Source organism: Notamacropus eugenii, chromosome 5 (assembly GCF_028372415.1).
Source record: "Notamacropus eugenii isolate mMacEug1 chromosome 5, mMacEug1.pri_v2, whole genome shotgun sequence".
Classification (NCBI taxonomy): Eukaryota; Metazoa; Chordata; class Mammalia; order Diprotodontia; family Macropodidae; genus Notamacropus; species Notamacropus eugenii.
In genome coordinates, this window is record NC_092876.1 from 41,747,568 (window position 1) to 41,764,599 (window position 17,032).

Sequence of the window (17,032 nt, forward strand, 5' to 3'; positions counted from 1 at the left end):
CCTCGCCTCTCCGAACCTCCTCCCCAATCTCCAGCCAGCTATTGAAAGAACCAAAAACAACCCCCAGACAAGCCCAGGACCGTTTCGGGGAGGGGAATGTGGTGGTCTTGAGAACGGAACCCCCCTTTCTAGCCTCCAACTAATCTATGCAGCTATGTCTTCATTTATAGGCGCTTCTGCCTGGTCTAGGCTTCCCAACAGCTGAGACGCGCCCAGGACTGGGATGGAGCACTGCGCGGCTACTCTCTGATCCAGCCTCCCGGCTGCCCAGGGAGCTAGCCGAGAGAGCGGAGCCGCCAGACGGAGCGCGGCGGGCGCGGACACTCGCAGAGAGTTGGGTCGGGGTGCTGGGGGTGGGGGGGTGGGGAGGCGCCGATGGACGGGGAGATGAAGGTCTGAGGCTCGGTTCTGTGAAACGTGACCATGTGGATTAAACAGCTCCTAGGAATCAGGTGAGAAGTCCGGCGTGTGTGTGTGTGTGTCTGTGTGTGTGTGTGTGTGTGTCTGTGTGTGTGTGTGTGTGTGTCTGTGTGTGTGTGTGTGTGTGTGTGTGTGTGTGTCCGTTTGGGAGATCTTGGGCAGTACTTTAATTAATGATCCATAAAGACTAGGCAGAAGATCACTGCTGTCTTCCTTGTTTCTTCCTAGTGTCCGCCGGGGGCTTCTCGGCTAATGCCAAACCAAACGGGGAGGAGGGGAAAGCCGATCACTGAGGAGCTCAGCCCTGTTCCTAGGGGACTCTCTCCTCTCTCAGGCTCGGCCAGAGGCGAGGACGAACTAGAGCTCTTGAGGTAGCGGCTCCCAATTCTCCCTCAGGCGGCAGCGCAGTGTCCTGGCCGGCAGCCCCAGCCAGGCTCCTCTGCCAGTCCGCTGTCACCTACCGGAGGGTCACTTACCGGCGGCCCCTGGGAGCTGGGGGTAGACCAAGCTGGGCTGAGAGGTCAAGGCTCCCAGCTCCCCGGAGCGCACTCCGGAAGGAGTTGGCTAAATTCAGTACCAACCCATCAAGCACTTGCCTAGCGCGGGCCCCAGACCCTAAGCAGGGGACCCTTGCGTAGCCCAGCCTTACTCGGAGCAGAGGCATGGAGCCGCCCTAGGTCATATGGGTGCGCATAGCTGTGGGCACTGGGAACCCCTCGGGCAGAGGGGCGAGCCCAGAGAGGCATGGGGTAGGGGGAAGCAGGGCCAGGCATGTGAATCGCCTGCCACTCATCCACCTGCGTGGACAGTCGCGTAGGTAAGGGCAGGGACCTCCGCGGGAGTTAGCCGGGGTGCAGAGGACCCAGCTGCCTACCAGTAGAGCCACGGCTGGCTTCTGCTTCCGAGGCAAACTTTGTCCTATATGTCCCCAATGGCTAGCCTAGCCGCCTGCGCCCTGCTCTCCAGTGTTAGACCCTCGCAGTAGGGGATGGCTCGGGTCTGGAAAGGCCAAGTCTCATCTAGCATCCAGGGTAGGGCCTAGGGACGCGGCCACAGTCGGCAGCCCTCGGAACCCGTCGGTGCGGAGCCCGGCGCGCTCCTTGGAGCCAGGCTGAGAGAGTGCGAACCCTGGCTGAGGAGGGCGGGGGCGGAGGCGGAGGCGGAGGCATGAAAGCCAACTTGTCCTTCCGCACTTTGTCCACTGGGATGCACTGCACTCCCGCTTTGGGGAGAAAAGCCATGAGAAGGAAGGAGGCTGAGACGAGAACGCTGCCCTGTCCTTCCCTTCCTCCTCCCCCCGCCCAAACCCAACCGGCCACCGGGTGGGGGGAGGGGGACTGGACCCCCCAGGAGGCTCAGCTTTGGGGCGAGATTTTGAGGAAACGGAAGGAATGAGGTTGGGGTACTTCCCAGGATACTCAAGCTGCTCTTTTTATTTTCGAAAACCCAGCCCCCCCAATTTATTTAAATGCCATCGCCTTTATAATAATAATAATATTTTTTTTTAAATCCCGCATATGTCATTATTTGCCTTCCTGAAGATTCTTTTTTTTTCTCATCCCTCTGCTTAGTGCCCCTCCCAGGGGTCTGGTTTGAAGCAGGAATTTCATTCGCTCACTTGGGTCTCAAAGGGTTAAATAATGAAGCTGATTGGATTGAATATTGGCTGGAAGAGGAATCAATACTGATGCTAGGTGCTAGATAAGCATTCAGACATTGGGGAGGGCCGGTCCAGGGCAGGAGACATACTGGAGTTGCTTGTTTTCATCTCTCCTCTGCCCTCATTTTGCAACAGTATCTTAATTCATGGTTTATTTTGCTGGTTGTTATACTTTCTGTCTCCTAATGACTGAGGTCTCTCTCCAAGTCGCAGAGGTTCTGGGTCTGGGGAGAAAAGCTGATTATCCAACCTCCATCTCATTCTCATTTTGTCTTTTCTGATTGACATTCCCCTAGCATTTTTGGTTACAGTTGGGAAGTTATTTGGAGTGAAGTTCTATTTAGCATTGTTAAAACTGCTAGATCAATGTACTTCTGCATTTTTATGAGGAGAGAAAGCTGGTGTGGTGTGGTGGTGGTGGTGGTGGTGGTGGTGGGGTGTGTGTGTGTGTATTTTGTGTGTGTGTGTGTGTGTGTGTGTGTGTGTGTGTTGGGAGACATGTAATTTATTCTAAAAATGGGTGGGTCTTTGTTTCAAAACAACACTTTTAATGTATATACTAAGTGATGTAAAATTGGGGGTTTTGCTTTAGAGAATGGGACTTTGGCATCGTTTTTGAAAACATCTCTAAGGCGTTTTGTAAGGACACGTTTTCTTCCCAGTTTCATCTAAGGGACTGTTGTTGTATCCTAGGATGGGTTTCAGCTTGCCTAAATGCTGACATCCTGAGATAATATAAATGCCATTTCCCCATCATCTTTCAGTGAACCGGAGGTTTTCAATAGGCATATGTACCTATTTAAATACTAACTAGGACTCTATTGTGTGTCAAGGTCACAAGAGTCATTTTTACAGCTGAAGTGGGTTTTTGGTCAGCTAGCTAAGATTTTTTTTTAACCCACCTCTAGCCCCCTTTATTTTTTGGAGAATGCCTCTGCTCACCAGGATAATATTGTAAACCCACCCACCCCCAGCCAAGTGGTGGTCAAGATAGAGTGAGCAACATGGACAGAGGAAATGAACTGATATCTCTGATGGATGGCTCAGCTCTCCCTGGACTGTTTGGCTCCAGTTTCTAGGACTGAGCAGTTTGAGGACTTGATGGGATTAGTTGGTTTGTGACCTGTGAGCTGAAGCATAAACATAAGAAAGATCCTGAAGAAGGAGGGGAAGGAAGAGGAAGGAAAGGGGGAGAAGGAGGGAGGGAGGAGAAAAAGGAGGAGGGGAAGCAAGAGGTAGGGAAGGAGAGAGAAAAGGAGGAAGAGGCAGCCAGAGAATTGTCTTTACAGAGCTAAGCTGTTTTAGTGCCATTAAAAACAAACAAAAAACACCTCTAGAAAGAAACTTTCCACCAATTCTAATCAAGCAACTCTCCTGGATTGCTTGGTGAGTTTTAATTTGGTTTGGAATGCTCTTTGTTTGTTTTTTCAATTTGGGATGGGGAGCTTACCCCGGGACTTCAAAGCTCTCTGGGCCTTTGCTCCTATTTGTGAAAGGAATCTTTAGCTTTAGATGCCAGACAGTTGAACAAATATCCTGGAACAGGTGAATCCCTTAGCTCTTATCTGAAACTTAATCTTTCAGCTTAACACCTTATTTTAGAGTGGGAACTAGCTATATTCACCCAATATGTGTGTTCTGTAGGTCCAGATACTTTTCCAATGTATGCTGAATTTCCATCCCTGAATAAGTATCCTTTCCCCAAGCGGAATTCCTGTGTAGAAGTCCCTTTGGATAACCTGTGGGTGGGAACACTGGTTTGGAGGTTCCTGTAATGACAAAATTAGAAATGATTGAGTTCTGGGCATCACCACCATTCTCCGTAAATCTAGACAGCAGCTGGCATTGTAAAGCTTGACTTTTAGTCTTTGAATCAAGTGTACCTTGCATAAACATCCTCATCCTACTAAATCCAGGCTCCCATCCTAGCTGTTTCTGATGCTGCTGAAAGTGAAATTGATCACAACCAGAGTCTATCTAGTGCCATTGGTAATGATACTTCTGAGTGGACAATCCTCCTTGAATAAAGCCTACTTTTATGCAGCAACCAAACCTGAGTATAACCCATTCCATTCCCTTCCCTCCTTGCAGCATCAATCCTCCACCCTGGCCCTCACCTGGGAAATTGTTGCTAGGCAAGGGGGGATGTATCATTTTCTCAGGAGATGAAAAAGTGAAATTCCTCCTGGAGCTTTTCTTATCATCTGTCTTTTATTAGGTGGATTCAGTAAGGGGACAAAGCTCCATTCAAAGCTTTGAAGGTCTTTTTCATTCTCTCTCTCTCTGTGTCTCTGTGTCTCTGTGTCTCTCTCTGTCTCTGTCTCTCCTCCTCCTCCTCCTCCTCCCCCTCCTCCTCCTCCCTGATTATTGTTATTTGGTATGGTGGTGAAGCAGGCTTTATGTATTTTCTTATCCAACATCACTGACCTGGAGTTCAGGAAGGTTGCTTACTATGGGTTGTGGATTAGAGATTCCAATATCTCCTTGAACTATCTTTTGAGTAAAATAAGGGGGGGTGGGGTATTGTATTTCAACCACGCCAATAAAAATGATACCCTGTATCATACTGTAGGCAAATACAAAATTGGCTGTATCCAGTGGCCAGCCATCTGCTAAGCTTCTGTACCATGTTTGGGGTTAGAGAACAGTCATCTGTTTAAAATAAGTAGTTGCTAAATTTTCTTCAAAGGGTAACAAGTCAGCAGAGACCAAACTGATGTAAAGATTAGCACTGAAAGCCAAATATATCTTTGATCTAGATTTTTTTTGTGTTTGAAGTCTGGCTCGAGAGGGTTTCATCTTCCCTAATGCCAATTAGACAAAAATGGCAAGGAGACAAAAGAATTGCTGCTGGCCAAATGAAGCAATCCAATTAAACCTGGGGGAAAAGAGCACTAGATTTAGGGTCTAAAGGACTAGGTTCTAATAATGACTTTACTATGGACACATTACTTAAAAGCTCTAGGCCTCAGGTGGTGCAGTTAGTAAGAGCTTGGACATGGAGTCAGAAGAACTGTGTTGGGAAGTCTCCCTCACACATGTACTGGTTTAGTGACAGTAGGAAAGTCACCTAACCTCTGGCTGACACAGTTTCTTCATCTGTAAATGGAGATAATAATAATACCCACCTACCAGGGTTGTTGAGAAACTATGTACACTTGAAATACTATGTAAATGCTAGTTATTACTAAAGCAGGGAAGGGGTGTTGGACTCACTTTGTGCATGTGCGCTCGTTATAGAATCTAAATTTCTTTTTGTCTGGGACTCTCCTCTTTCCTCTCCCCTCCTGTCTTTTCATCCTTCCTTCCCAGTGTGCTGCATAGTACCTAGCACATCTCATTCTCTTAATAAATGTTTCTTAGTTGATTGGTCATTGAAACCCCTATCAATAACAACAGTAGATCATCTTTTAAAGAATTGCTTGGGGTTCAGAGGGGTTAAGTGATCTGTCTAAGGTCACACAGTAAGAGTCAGAAGACAGGGTTTGAATTTTTAATTCTAGAATTTCATCCACTCTACTGTGCTGCTTCTTTTAAAACTTTGCTGGTTTGAAACCTTGCTGGATATGTGTGAAAAACACTAAATTCAGATATCCTTTTGAGGAGGGAATAAACTGGTGAATTAGATTTTCCTGGCCCCTAAAAGAACCAACTCTTAAGGCCCTGGCAGGGCGTCAGTGACCACATATGGTGACGTGTCCTCTACCACAGGTCTAGTAGATACTGGGAAGGACAGGCTACCTTAGTCACTTCCCCATCTCTCCAGTATATTCTCTAGCTGCAACACAATACAAATGCCCTGCTGTTTCTTCAGAACTGAGTCCCCAAAGCCCTTTACAGATGAACCACTGAGAACACTCACTTCACCCAGTGCCAGAGAGGAATGAAGCAGCTGCCTAACTGTCTTGTAGCGATCGGACTCAGCAGCAGGGCAGGAAGGGAGCAGGCTCAGCCTTAATTAGAACAAGGAGGAAAGGGGAAGGAGGCACAGTGAAGTCTCTCAGCCTCCAGTTTCACTGAGATTCCCTATTCCTCTTCTCAAGAGTCCCTGGGGACTTTGAATAGCCAGAGGGCCAGCCTTTATCTCTGGATTTTAATAGTTATCACATTGAAATTCTCCCAAATCAATCCTGAGCAAGGAAATATTACACATTGTTGATGAGGTGGAGTTGCTTCTTTAGCCACAGGAAAACCAGCCCAGAGGTGGCTGGCATATTTAAGAAATCATGTGCTCTGGCCTTCTGCTAACTTTTTTATTGCCTGGAGTCTTGGGGAGTTGGAGAAGCTAGCTCCTGCAACCTCCTCTCTTAACGCTCCACTCCACTGAGCTCCCTCTGAAAAAAAATGTGGATTTAATCTGAGGTCCAGGAGAGGTTTTAAACGCAGCCTTTCTTCTGCTGATGGTTTATACACCTTTATTCCAGACAGCACTGATTTTAAGTATACCAGGATTTCCTAGCTAAGGATATCTTTCTCCCTCTTCTTTCTTCTTTACCTTTTTAATGATAAAATGGAAAGAGCCCTGACTGAAATCCTAACAACTTTCAAGCTCTGTGTGTGACATTTCTTACTTATGTAGCCTTGGGGTATGTCACTCCACTTCCTTGGGTCTCAGTTTCCTTATTTGTAAAATGAAGAGATCAAACCAGATGGCCTCTGTGGTCCTTACTAGCTTTAGATCTGATTCCAGGTTGAATGACTTGTACAAAGTCACCAAGAAAGAAGTGGTAGAGCTGAAACTTGAACTCACATCCTCTGACTCCAAATCAGATACTTCACCCACTATACCACATGATTAGCCTTTCTCTTTTCCCATCCATGGTGTCTTTTATGCCATTTCTTATTTACAGGTCATTGTTTGCTCTCTATACATACATACATGCATTCTCATACATGTAATATATATGCATATACACACATACATACATATATAAATATATATACACATACATATCTATATATCTCATTCTACTTAAATGCACCATGCCTCTTTCTGGTGGTTATCCTACTCTAGTGCTTTAGAAATATGCTTTTATATATTTTGTTTTGTTTTTTTCCTCTCCCATGGTATAGGTTATTTCTTGATCATTACAAGTCACAAACCTTCCGTAACTTTTAGTAGATAGCCTTTGAGAGTTTCTGTAGCCAAGTCACCTCCAAATCCATACATCTCTTTCTTTCTTTCATTCCTTTCTCCCTCCCTCCTCCCTCTCTTCCTCCCTTCTTTCCTTCCTTCCTCCCCACTCCCTCCTTTCTTGCCTTCCTTCCTTTCTTTCCTCCCTCTCTTCTTCCTTTCCCCTTTTCCCTTCTTTCTTACCTCTCTTCCTCCTTTTCTTCCTCACTCACTCCCTCCCTTCTTTCCTCTTTCTCTTCTTCCTTTTCTTCCCTTCTTTCCTTCCTCTTCTTTTCTCCCTCTATTATTCTGTTTCTCTTCCCTTCTTTCCTCTCTCTCTTCCCCTTTTCTTCCCTTCTCCTTTCTTTCCTCCCCTCCTCCTTCCTTCCTTCTCTCTACTCCCCTCTATCCATCCCTTCCATTTTTCATCTTTTGTACAAATATTGATTACAAGCCCACCAAGTGGGAATACACTATGCTAGGGATCATGGATACACATGTGAATACTATGTGACCCTTGTTTTCAGGGAGTTCATAGTATGGTGGGAGAGGAGGTGGAAGTAGAATAATATAATGGAAAAATAATTATATTTAGTGTGAAAAGTCCTAGGCTTGCCTCTTGCTTCTTCTGCTTATGAACAATGTGAATGCGAATAAACCTGTGTATGTCTAAGAGTCTCATTTATAAAAACACAGGTTTAGACCAAATGGTTTCTATGATTCATTCCAACCTTTGTGTTACCATGAACTACTCTATAGCACAGAATAGTATATGTCATAAGAATGTTAAGAGGCAACCAAATATTATTTTAGAGAGTAATTGTTGATCCTAGAATCCTGTACTCTCCGATCCAGAGGAGACCTCAGGGAACATTGATCCCAATCCCCAAAAGAACAAGGATCCCATCTATAATACACCCAGACTCTACTTGAAGACCTCAGGGGAGGGAGAGCCTATTACTTCCTGAGGCAACTCATTCCACTTTTGGAGACTTTTAATTGCTAGGAAGTTATTTTTATCACGGCTAAATTTGCTTCTTTGTAGCTCCCACCCAATGTTTTTAGTTCTATCTTTTGGGACCAACCAGGCAAAGTTTAATTTCTCCCCCATATGAGAGTCCTTTATAAACTTCAAAATAACTTTCATGTAGATGTGAATCGCCTCCCCCCATTAAACATCTCTAATTAATTTAATTAGTACGGACATAGCAGAGACTCAAGTTCCTTCTCCAATCTGGCTCTGCGTCTCTGAATACTCTCTAGTATATCAATGTCCATCTTAAAATTTGTTATTCAGAACTGAACAGATTATTCCAGATTTATTTTGCCTCAGACAGAGATCAATAAGACATCTCTCTAGTCCTCAACACTAGGACTCTCTTAATCAAACCTAAGATTCTTTCTTAGTGGCCACACCTGATACTTGATGCCTTCTGAGCTCAAAGCCCACTAAAACTCCCCCTGCCCCAGGTCATTTTCAAATCAGCTACCATCTAGCCAATGTTCCCCCTCACATACTTTCAAAATTGATTGTTTGAACCCAAATGTAACACTTTACATTTATTCCCATCAAATATCAAAGAATCTCAGAGTCAGAGACAACCTCAGAAATATCTAACTCATTTCTAAACAAGGACTCTATCTAAATCATCACCAACAAATGGTCATCTAATGCTTGCATGAAGAATTTCAGGGAGGGGGAACTCACTCTTTTATAAGGCAACTTATTTCAATTTATTTGAAAAGCTTTCTTTTAGGAAAGCCTCTCATATCTAGCTCAAATCTACCTCTCACAATTTAATAATGATTCACATTTATATAGCTTAGGCTTAAGCTATGTCAGCTACTTAGTTTAAGGTTTTCAAAGCTCTTCCTATAAGTTGACTCTCATGATGACCCTGCTGGGCATGTGAGGTAGAAATTAAACCCAGTTTTTCTTAATTTCAAATTGGGCATTCTATTCACCACATACTATGCTTCCCATTTGCCTAATGGTCCTAATTCTTCCCTTTGAAGTAAAGCAAATCAAGTCTGACTACTTTTCACACATCAGTACCCTAGAGAGTACCTAATGATAGATAAATCCTAACCTCTTCAGGCTGAACAGCCCAGCCATTCATGGTGAAATATAGTATCTATTTCTCTCATCATATTTATTTCCTTCTTTTGGTCATATTTCAATTTGTCCATTGTTCTTTCTATACTTTGCTGTCCAGTGCTGGAAGAAAAAAGATAGTTGGAGTCTGACCAAAAGAGAGAACCCTGATATTCCACTTGAGTAAACAGAATGATTTGATCTGTGTCACACAGCCAGTATGTATTCATAACAGCATTTGAACTCAGGACTTTCGTGATTTCAAATCCCTGATTCATTTCACTGAATCTTGCCACCTCAAGAACACATGAGTGCTTACACTTCAGCTATAAGTGCATAAATCAAACTTTTAAATGAAAACCTCCAGGCAAAAAGAAAAAAAAACAAAGAAAATGCCATTCGTTGAGGGAAATATTTGCCTAGATGAAATAAATATGTGAATAGTCCTACAATCAAAAAACTGGCATTCATAAGTAGCTTTAAAAAAGGCAATCATTCTGTTTCAAATTTGCTAATATACCTTGTTTTTTGAGGATCTGTAGGGAGAAGGTCTGTCTCTCTTGTGGAGATTATCTATAAACATGGCTGAGCTGGTAAGACAATCTAGTTCATTCTCATAACAGACATTTAGATATAAGAAAATTCTTTCACATCAGTAATTCATCCAGCCTTGGTATAATGACAATGTCAAACTTTCGATTTGTCCTGGCTAGTCATATATGGCAGCCTCTCTTCAAATATTCTGATGAATCTGTGATCTCACTGACTTGGAATTATACACATTGTAAAATCCTTATACCTGTCCTTCCTGTGGCACTCTATCCATGTCTTCCCATAAGCCTCCTCAGTCTTGTAGCCTTCCTTGATTTTTCCTGATATGATGAAGTATGTAGTATAGATGTCTCTGGTGACATCATTCAATCTCATTCTTTTGTGAAGATCTTAGTTTGCTCTGTGTTTGCTTGATCCCCATACCTTGAGGTTCTTATTGCTCTCTGAATGATGCTAATATTTAAATCTTTGAAGACTGTTATATTCTATGATTCATAACCATGCTGCGCCAGTTGTATGTTGATATTTAAAAGATAGGAATTTGTTTCTAGGAGGAGTTTGGGATCATCAAAGAGGCTTTGCAATTTTATGAAGGCAACAAAGTCTAATTTCCTACCTAATTCTGAACCCAACCAATTGTTCACTTGTGTAAGTAAACTAAAAGATCTAAGATGTGTCTCTATTATCTCTCTCTATTTCTATCCATGTCTACATCTGTATCTATATCATCTCTGTCTCTTCTCTTTTTTGATCTCTCTCTATTCATGTTATCATTAATAGTAATAACAAATATATGCGCATATACATACATATACATACATATGTGTATATAAATACATATAATATTCTAAGGTTTGCAAATTACTTTACATATCTTATCTCATTTGATCATCTATCCATATATTAATCCATCCGTTTATCTATCTATCAATCTATCCGGATGGATGATTTCTTTGGGTTGTCCATAATCTGAAAAATAGTTATTATTCATCTACTTGATTTTTTCCGCTGTGATTGGTTAACGCAAATTCTTTGGAATGCTTATCAACCTCCTCCCAGAGAATTCGCATTATTTTGAAACTTGATGAAAGCAACAAAATGTCATATAGAAAGAGAAACATATGAAGAATGCTACTTCTGCTGGATAGAAATTAGAATCTTGTTTGTGATAGAAGTCTTTTGGGAGGTCTGTTTCAGTTAAGAAGCAAAATCTTTGAATTCTCAGATAGCAGACATTTTAAATAGCTCCATTTATAAAACTTTGAATCTGTAGCATCGATTTCAAAAAGTACTGATTCATTTTGTAGACTCTAGTGTCTTATAATAAAGGAATTTTCAGGCTAGAGGCCAAGTGAGATCTACTGGTAAAATGTGATGTCATAGCAGAGCTGTATTTGACAATGAACATCAGGAAAAAGAGAGTTATAGATAGTAACCTGTCAGTTTGGTATGAGGTAATATTGAGAGAGAGGGAGAGGGAGAGAGAGAAAGGGAGAGGGAAGGAAGGAGAAAGAGAGAATAAGAGAGAGAGAGAGACAGAAAGACATAAAAAGATAGACAAAGATACAGAGACAGACACAAAGAAAGACAGAGACACAGAAATAGATACACAGAGAGACAGATAGACACAGGGACATACAGAAAAGAGAGAGAAAACAAAAGAGCAACAGTAGCTAAATGACATCTTCCTGGAGAGTAGACAGCACCAACACTGATTGTAAAAGGTGTGTGTGTATGTGTGTGTGTGTGTGTGTGTGTGTGTGTGTGAGTGTGAGTGTGAGTGAGTGACAGAGACAGAGAGAGAGAGAGAGAGAGAGAGAGAGAGAGAGACAGAGACAGAGACAGAGACAGAGACAGAGAGAGAGAGAGAGAGAGAGAGAGAGAGGGAGAGAGAGAGAGAGAGAAGGGAGGAGAGAAGGGCCTTAGAGGGCTGACTCATCAATTGTTTAACATCGTGGCCAGGTTACTGTACTTTTTCTTTTTGAGAAGGTGATAATTCTTTCCGCCACTCACAGCTTCTTGGCAGGAGAAGAGACCCCAGGGCCAGTCAAATGCAACCCATTTCTTAAAAATAATTCTTTCTCCGAGTGGTCATTCAGACTGTATTTGATAGCCTTTAGTGAGTGGGAATTTACTGAATCTCAGCCTGAGACAGCCTTGACTATCAGGAAATTATTCTTCATATATAATCAAAGTCTGCCTGTCAGAAAAAGTCTTATCTCTCTTCCTGTAACAACCTTTGAAAACTTGAAGAGAGCCAACCTGGCATACTTTTCTGCCTCCATCCTCTAGGTCCCAAGTATTCTCTAAGCTAAAAAATTCTGAAAATGAAACATTATGAAACAGAGACCATATTCATAGCATTCTTTAGCCTGGGTGAGGTGGCACTTAGAAGTGGGGGATAAAGACAGCAACCTCTCTCTAGTGAATCAATGGCAAGGTCAACAATGGCACCTGGAAATAGCCAAAGCTGTTAGAGAAAGAAAAGGTCAACCAGACCATCAATTCTTCTCTCCTTAGGCTGGTGTCACAGAAGCCTTGATCCTGAGGCTCCATTTCTCTCTAAGATCCTTTGACTCTGAGAATCTTAATAACTTAACTTACCTTTGACAGTACGGGGATGTAATTGCCCACCTAACTGGACTTTAATCAGAACAACTAAGAAGTGTTCACAGGATACAGAACAAGAAGGCATCCTAGCTGTCATCTAATATCCAGAAATTGAGGCTGGGAGAGGTGATGGACCTTGGCTACCTGATAGCCCATCCTTTTTCCTCAGTAGTTAATGTCACTTTCAGCAAAGATTTTGCTTTTACTTCTCTGGACATGTGTTGTGTTCCTCAATAAAAGGTAAATTTCCTAGAGAGAAGAGACTATATTGAATTTTTGTTTTTATATCATGGCCATCTATGTTAAGACATTGAGCCTTATAGGTGTTTAATAAAAGTTTGATGATTTTTATTACTTGAGCTCATATATTACATAAATAGCTGAGTCCACATCGTCTGGTGCCAGCTCCTGTCTCTTTCCACTCTATGTATAAGGGAAAGAAATGTTGTTACTATACCCAGAAATATCTAAAGGCTGTTAGATCTCATTCTCATTCTGTTCCCCTGAGATGGCTTTTTTTGCAGCTATTTAGGAAATTGAAACTGGCAAGGAAGAGACTCAGGGGGCATATGATAACTGTCTTTAAGTGTTCGAAGGGATATCATGCCTTGTTCTGATTGACCCCAGAGGGAAGAACCGGGAATAATAGGGGAAAGCTGCAAAGAAGCAGAGGTAGACTTCATTTCACAGCAAACAAACACATGAACAAAATTCCTAACAATTAGCATTGGCCAAATATAGAATGTCTTGGCTCTGTAGTGAGTTGTTACTTAACTGGAATTCTTCAGGCAGGAGATAACCACTCACGTGGGGTATCTTCAACCTCTGATATTCCCTGATTTTGATGTAATAGGATAGCAGTATTTCTCTTCCTTTCCCCACCATTTTGAAATATGGAGGCTTTTGTGAATTCCCCCAAACCTACAACCTCTCTGCCTTCTGCTCAACCAAATCTGGAGCGTGGTCACTGTATATAGTCCAGAGGAAATTCCTTAAAAGATAAGGAGTCTAGGGCTCTGAAATAAAATTTGCTTTCCAGCCAACTAGGAAAACAATCTCAAGCTGATTCAGGTAAATGCAGTAATATTACTAAAAAGTCACACCTCACAATCTACTTTCCTATTGCCCTATTCTCTTCTGGAAAGAGCAAGTTGAAACAACCAACCACTGAGAAAGCTGTCTCCTGCTGAGGGATGGGTGGCTTTGGGAACTCTAGGATTCTTTAGGGAGCCAATTATTGGAGATGAAAAAATGTTGTGTTTATTTTTATGACTGCATTCCAGAAACCCTGAAAATGTTGATGAAGTATTTGCATTAGAAAACCTAGCCCACCGTAGCATCTCACAGTAATGTTCTTACACACACACACACATACGCGCGCACACGCACGCACACACACACACACACACACACACACACACACACACACACACGCTGGGCCAGATTCCAGTGGCCATTCTGCTGGATGCTTTATTAGGGCCCCAACAAAGGCTTAATTTACTATCCATTACCACCCTGGAGGCCTCTCAACTCTCTCGGTTTCCCAAGTTCCTCCTTCCCTCAGCATTTTCAAATCTAATTTAGTTCTGTCCACAAGAAGCCTGATGTTCTATAGTAAAATTGAGCCAGAAATTGCTTTAATTCAGGCCAATTTAATTCAATTCATTAATAAAAATAATGACTAATATTTAGATAGCATTTTAAGGTTTATTAAATACTTTACATGTTACTTCATTTGATCTTCATAACCAGTCTTTGATTTTATAAATGATAATAATAATAAATAAATTGAGAAGTTAAGGTCTTGCCCAGGGTCACTCAGCTAGCAAGCATTAGAGGCCAGATTTGAACTCAGATTCTCTTGACTCCACACCAGGCATTCTATCCACTGTGCCACCTAGTTGGTTCTTAATCAGTTTCATTTTGTTCAAGTCAAACTACATGTGTTAAACACCTACTCTTAGAATACAAAGACGCAATGAAACAGCCCCATCCTTCTAGGCAATGAAATGCAACCCCTACAAAAGTAAGTAAATGCAAACTGTGCACAAAGTAATTTTAAGAAGAAAAGACTGAGATGGGGCTAGAAAGACCTCATATAGGATTTGTCAGGGCCTGGGTTTTGAAGGAAGCTAGGGATTTCATCAGGCAGACATGAGCAAGGAGGACCTTCTAGACATGGAGTGGGGAGGATCATTTGTCCAGGAGTATGGGGGTGGAAGATGCAGTATCATGGCCAAGAAACTTCTAGGAGACCAGTTTGATTAAAACAGAGTTCTTGAAAGGATCTCATTCCTAAGATCCTGATTTTGTGTACGAATCAGATTCATGAAAGCTAAGTAGTGTACATCACTACTTAGCATCTTTAGAGTGCTGAGCCTGGAGTCAAGGAGACTAGACTTCCAATGCAACCTCTTACACTTACTGTCCATCTTACCCTGGCAAGTCATTTAACCTCTTTCTACCTCAGTTTCCTCAACTGTAAAATGGAAGTAATACCTATCTCCCAGAGTTGTGGTGAGGATTAAATGAGATGGTATTTGTAAAGCACTTAGCATAGTGCCAACACCTTGGGAACTATATAAAGTTGCCCCTTTCCCTTCCCAATTACAGTGTTTTGGGTTTTGTGGAGCATCGAGACCACAGGCAGTTTTTGTTAATACTGGAACATCTGGGGTATCTGTTGGGGAGCTGAAGATCAGTATAATTGCTAAATTTGGAGAGACAGGAAAAAGTCCTTCCACAACAGTATGACTTCCCTGTTGGGTCTGATGATGGTAAAGAGAAGGTGGGAGGTGTCTTCTTTTGATGTGGATCTGAATAGAAAGGAAGGAGGGCGAAGGTGATTTTCCAGATAATCCAGATCAGGTTCCCATACACACTGAGGGAAGTCACAATTTCCTGGGCACTCTGTTCTGCTGTCTTACTTGCTCATCTTCTGAAGCTGTTATGCTTCCCCAATGCCTTCACACCTTTTTTTTAAAGGAAGAAACTATCTTTTCCTCATGGGCCTCACACAGCCTGGCACATGCATTCTTGCTGAATATAATGGAACGTGGAAAGATTTCAGTTCCTCTCTGATCCTGACTCACTATGGCCTATGTATTGTTCTCAGCCACTGAGTCACGTGTCTCCTCTCCCCCACTTTCCAGCCACATACAATGGTGAAATAGAGTCTGTCTTTGCCACCCCTTCTGCTCCCTCTTTCCATCCTGCTTCCTGTACTGTCTCTTCTCTCCTCAGTCTGCTACCGCCCCCAGAAAATTCTCAGTGCCCTTCTGCCATTGTTTGGCTTCCCAGAAACTTTCTACAGAGTCTTGATGCTGCCTCCCCTACTAAACAAGGCAATACCCATGCTCTGGGCATCTCCTCATCCAAACTTGTATGTCCTGTATTCCATTCTTTCAAGAATTTGATCCTTAAAGTATGCACTGTAGTGGAAAAATTGTTGGACTTGGAGTCAGGAGACAGGGGTTTGTATCTGTCCTCTGAAATGTACTATTTTATGTAACTTTGGATAAGTCACATTAATGTTGTAACACTCAGTTTCTCCTCTGTAAAATGAGAATAATGCTACTTGGACTACCTACCTAGTTTAAGAGGCAGGTTATACAGAGGGTGTGTGTGTGTGTGTGTGTGTGTGTGTGTGTGTGTGTGTGTGTGTGTGTGTGTGTGTGTGTATTTCTGTGTGACCTTAATTTTTACGCTACAGAAATGTTATATTATTGATCAACCATCATTTCTGATTCAAATGTGAATGTGGGGTAATGATTCAGGGAAGGATATTTGCATTGTAACAGGCTCCATATTGCCTTAAAGGAACACCAGTGGCTAATCGGATTGGTTCCAACGTATTTACATTTGAGCAGAAAGTATGGGAAAGGGGAATTAGTCATGTCATGTAGGTGGCCATCTGATTCACCTTTGGGTTTTCCCTGAACAATTTCTCAATAGATGTAAAAGAACTTAAAATCTGTCTCCTCCAAATAACCTAGGAGGAGGATTGTTATAACATATTTTAGTGAGGCATCACTGGACTTGAAATTCATCAATTAACAAATCTTTGCCCTTTTCATCCATCACCTCCCAGTGATTCAGAAACCTTAATTAACAGAGACTCTCAACAGTCCTGTGAGGTCAGGAAATATTATTAACCTCATTTCACAGATGGGTAAACTGAGGCATGAGGAGGTTAAGTGATTTTTCTAAGGTCGCACTGAAAGTCAGAAAAGAAGTATGCTCAGAATCCAAAATGAGTTTTTCTCAGACTGAATGTAACCCTTACATTCAGCTTCCATTATGGAAAAAAGATCATTGCTGATGGGGTGCTGGTCTTACTCTGTTATTTTTTCGATATGTAATGATTTTCTAGGAGCAGTGTATTTGTAGGGACTAGTAGATCTATGCTGAGAGGTGGGAGGATCTAAATTCAAATTATAGCCTTGACACTAAATGTTAGTGGCTTTGTGCAAGTCACTGAACCTGTGTAGTTTCATTATCTTCCTGGGACTGACTTACTACAGTTATAGATGGGTTTTCTCCTGGTGTCTGTGGAAGGAATTAGCACACTAGGAGTTCCCCA

General features: G+C 42.4%; 1 protein-coding gene across 2 annotated transcripts in view; it reads left to right on the forward strand.

Annotated features, from left to right (window-relative positions):
• Window positions 1-365: 365 nt before the first annotated feature.
• AJAP1 (adherens junctions associated protein 1) overlaps window positions 366-17,032 on the forward strand; it is a 261,099-nt gene continuing 244,432 nt past the window's right edge. For both annotated transcript variants that reach the window (XR_011966967.1, XM_072608676.1), the window contains exon 1: window positions 366-452. Coding sequence is in view for 1 of the 2 variants with exons in the window: in XM_072608676.1 (XP_072464777.1) it covers window positions 424-452 (29 nt within the window). In the remaining variant the exon portion in view is untranslated. The remainder of the gene's footprint in view (window positions 453-17,032) is intronic.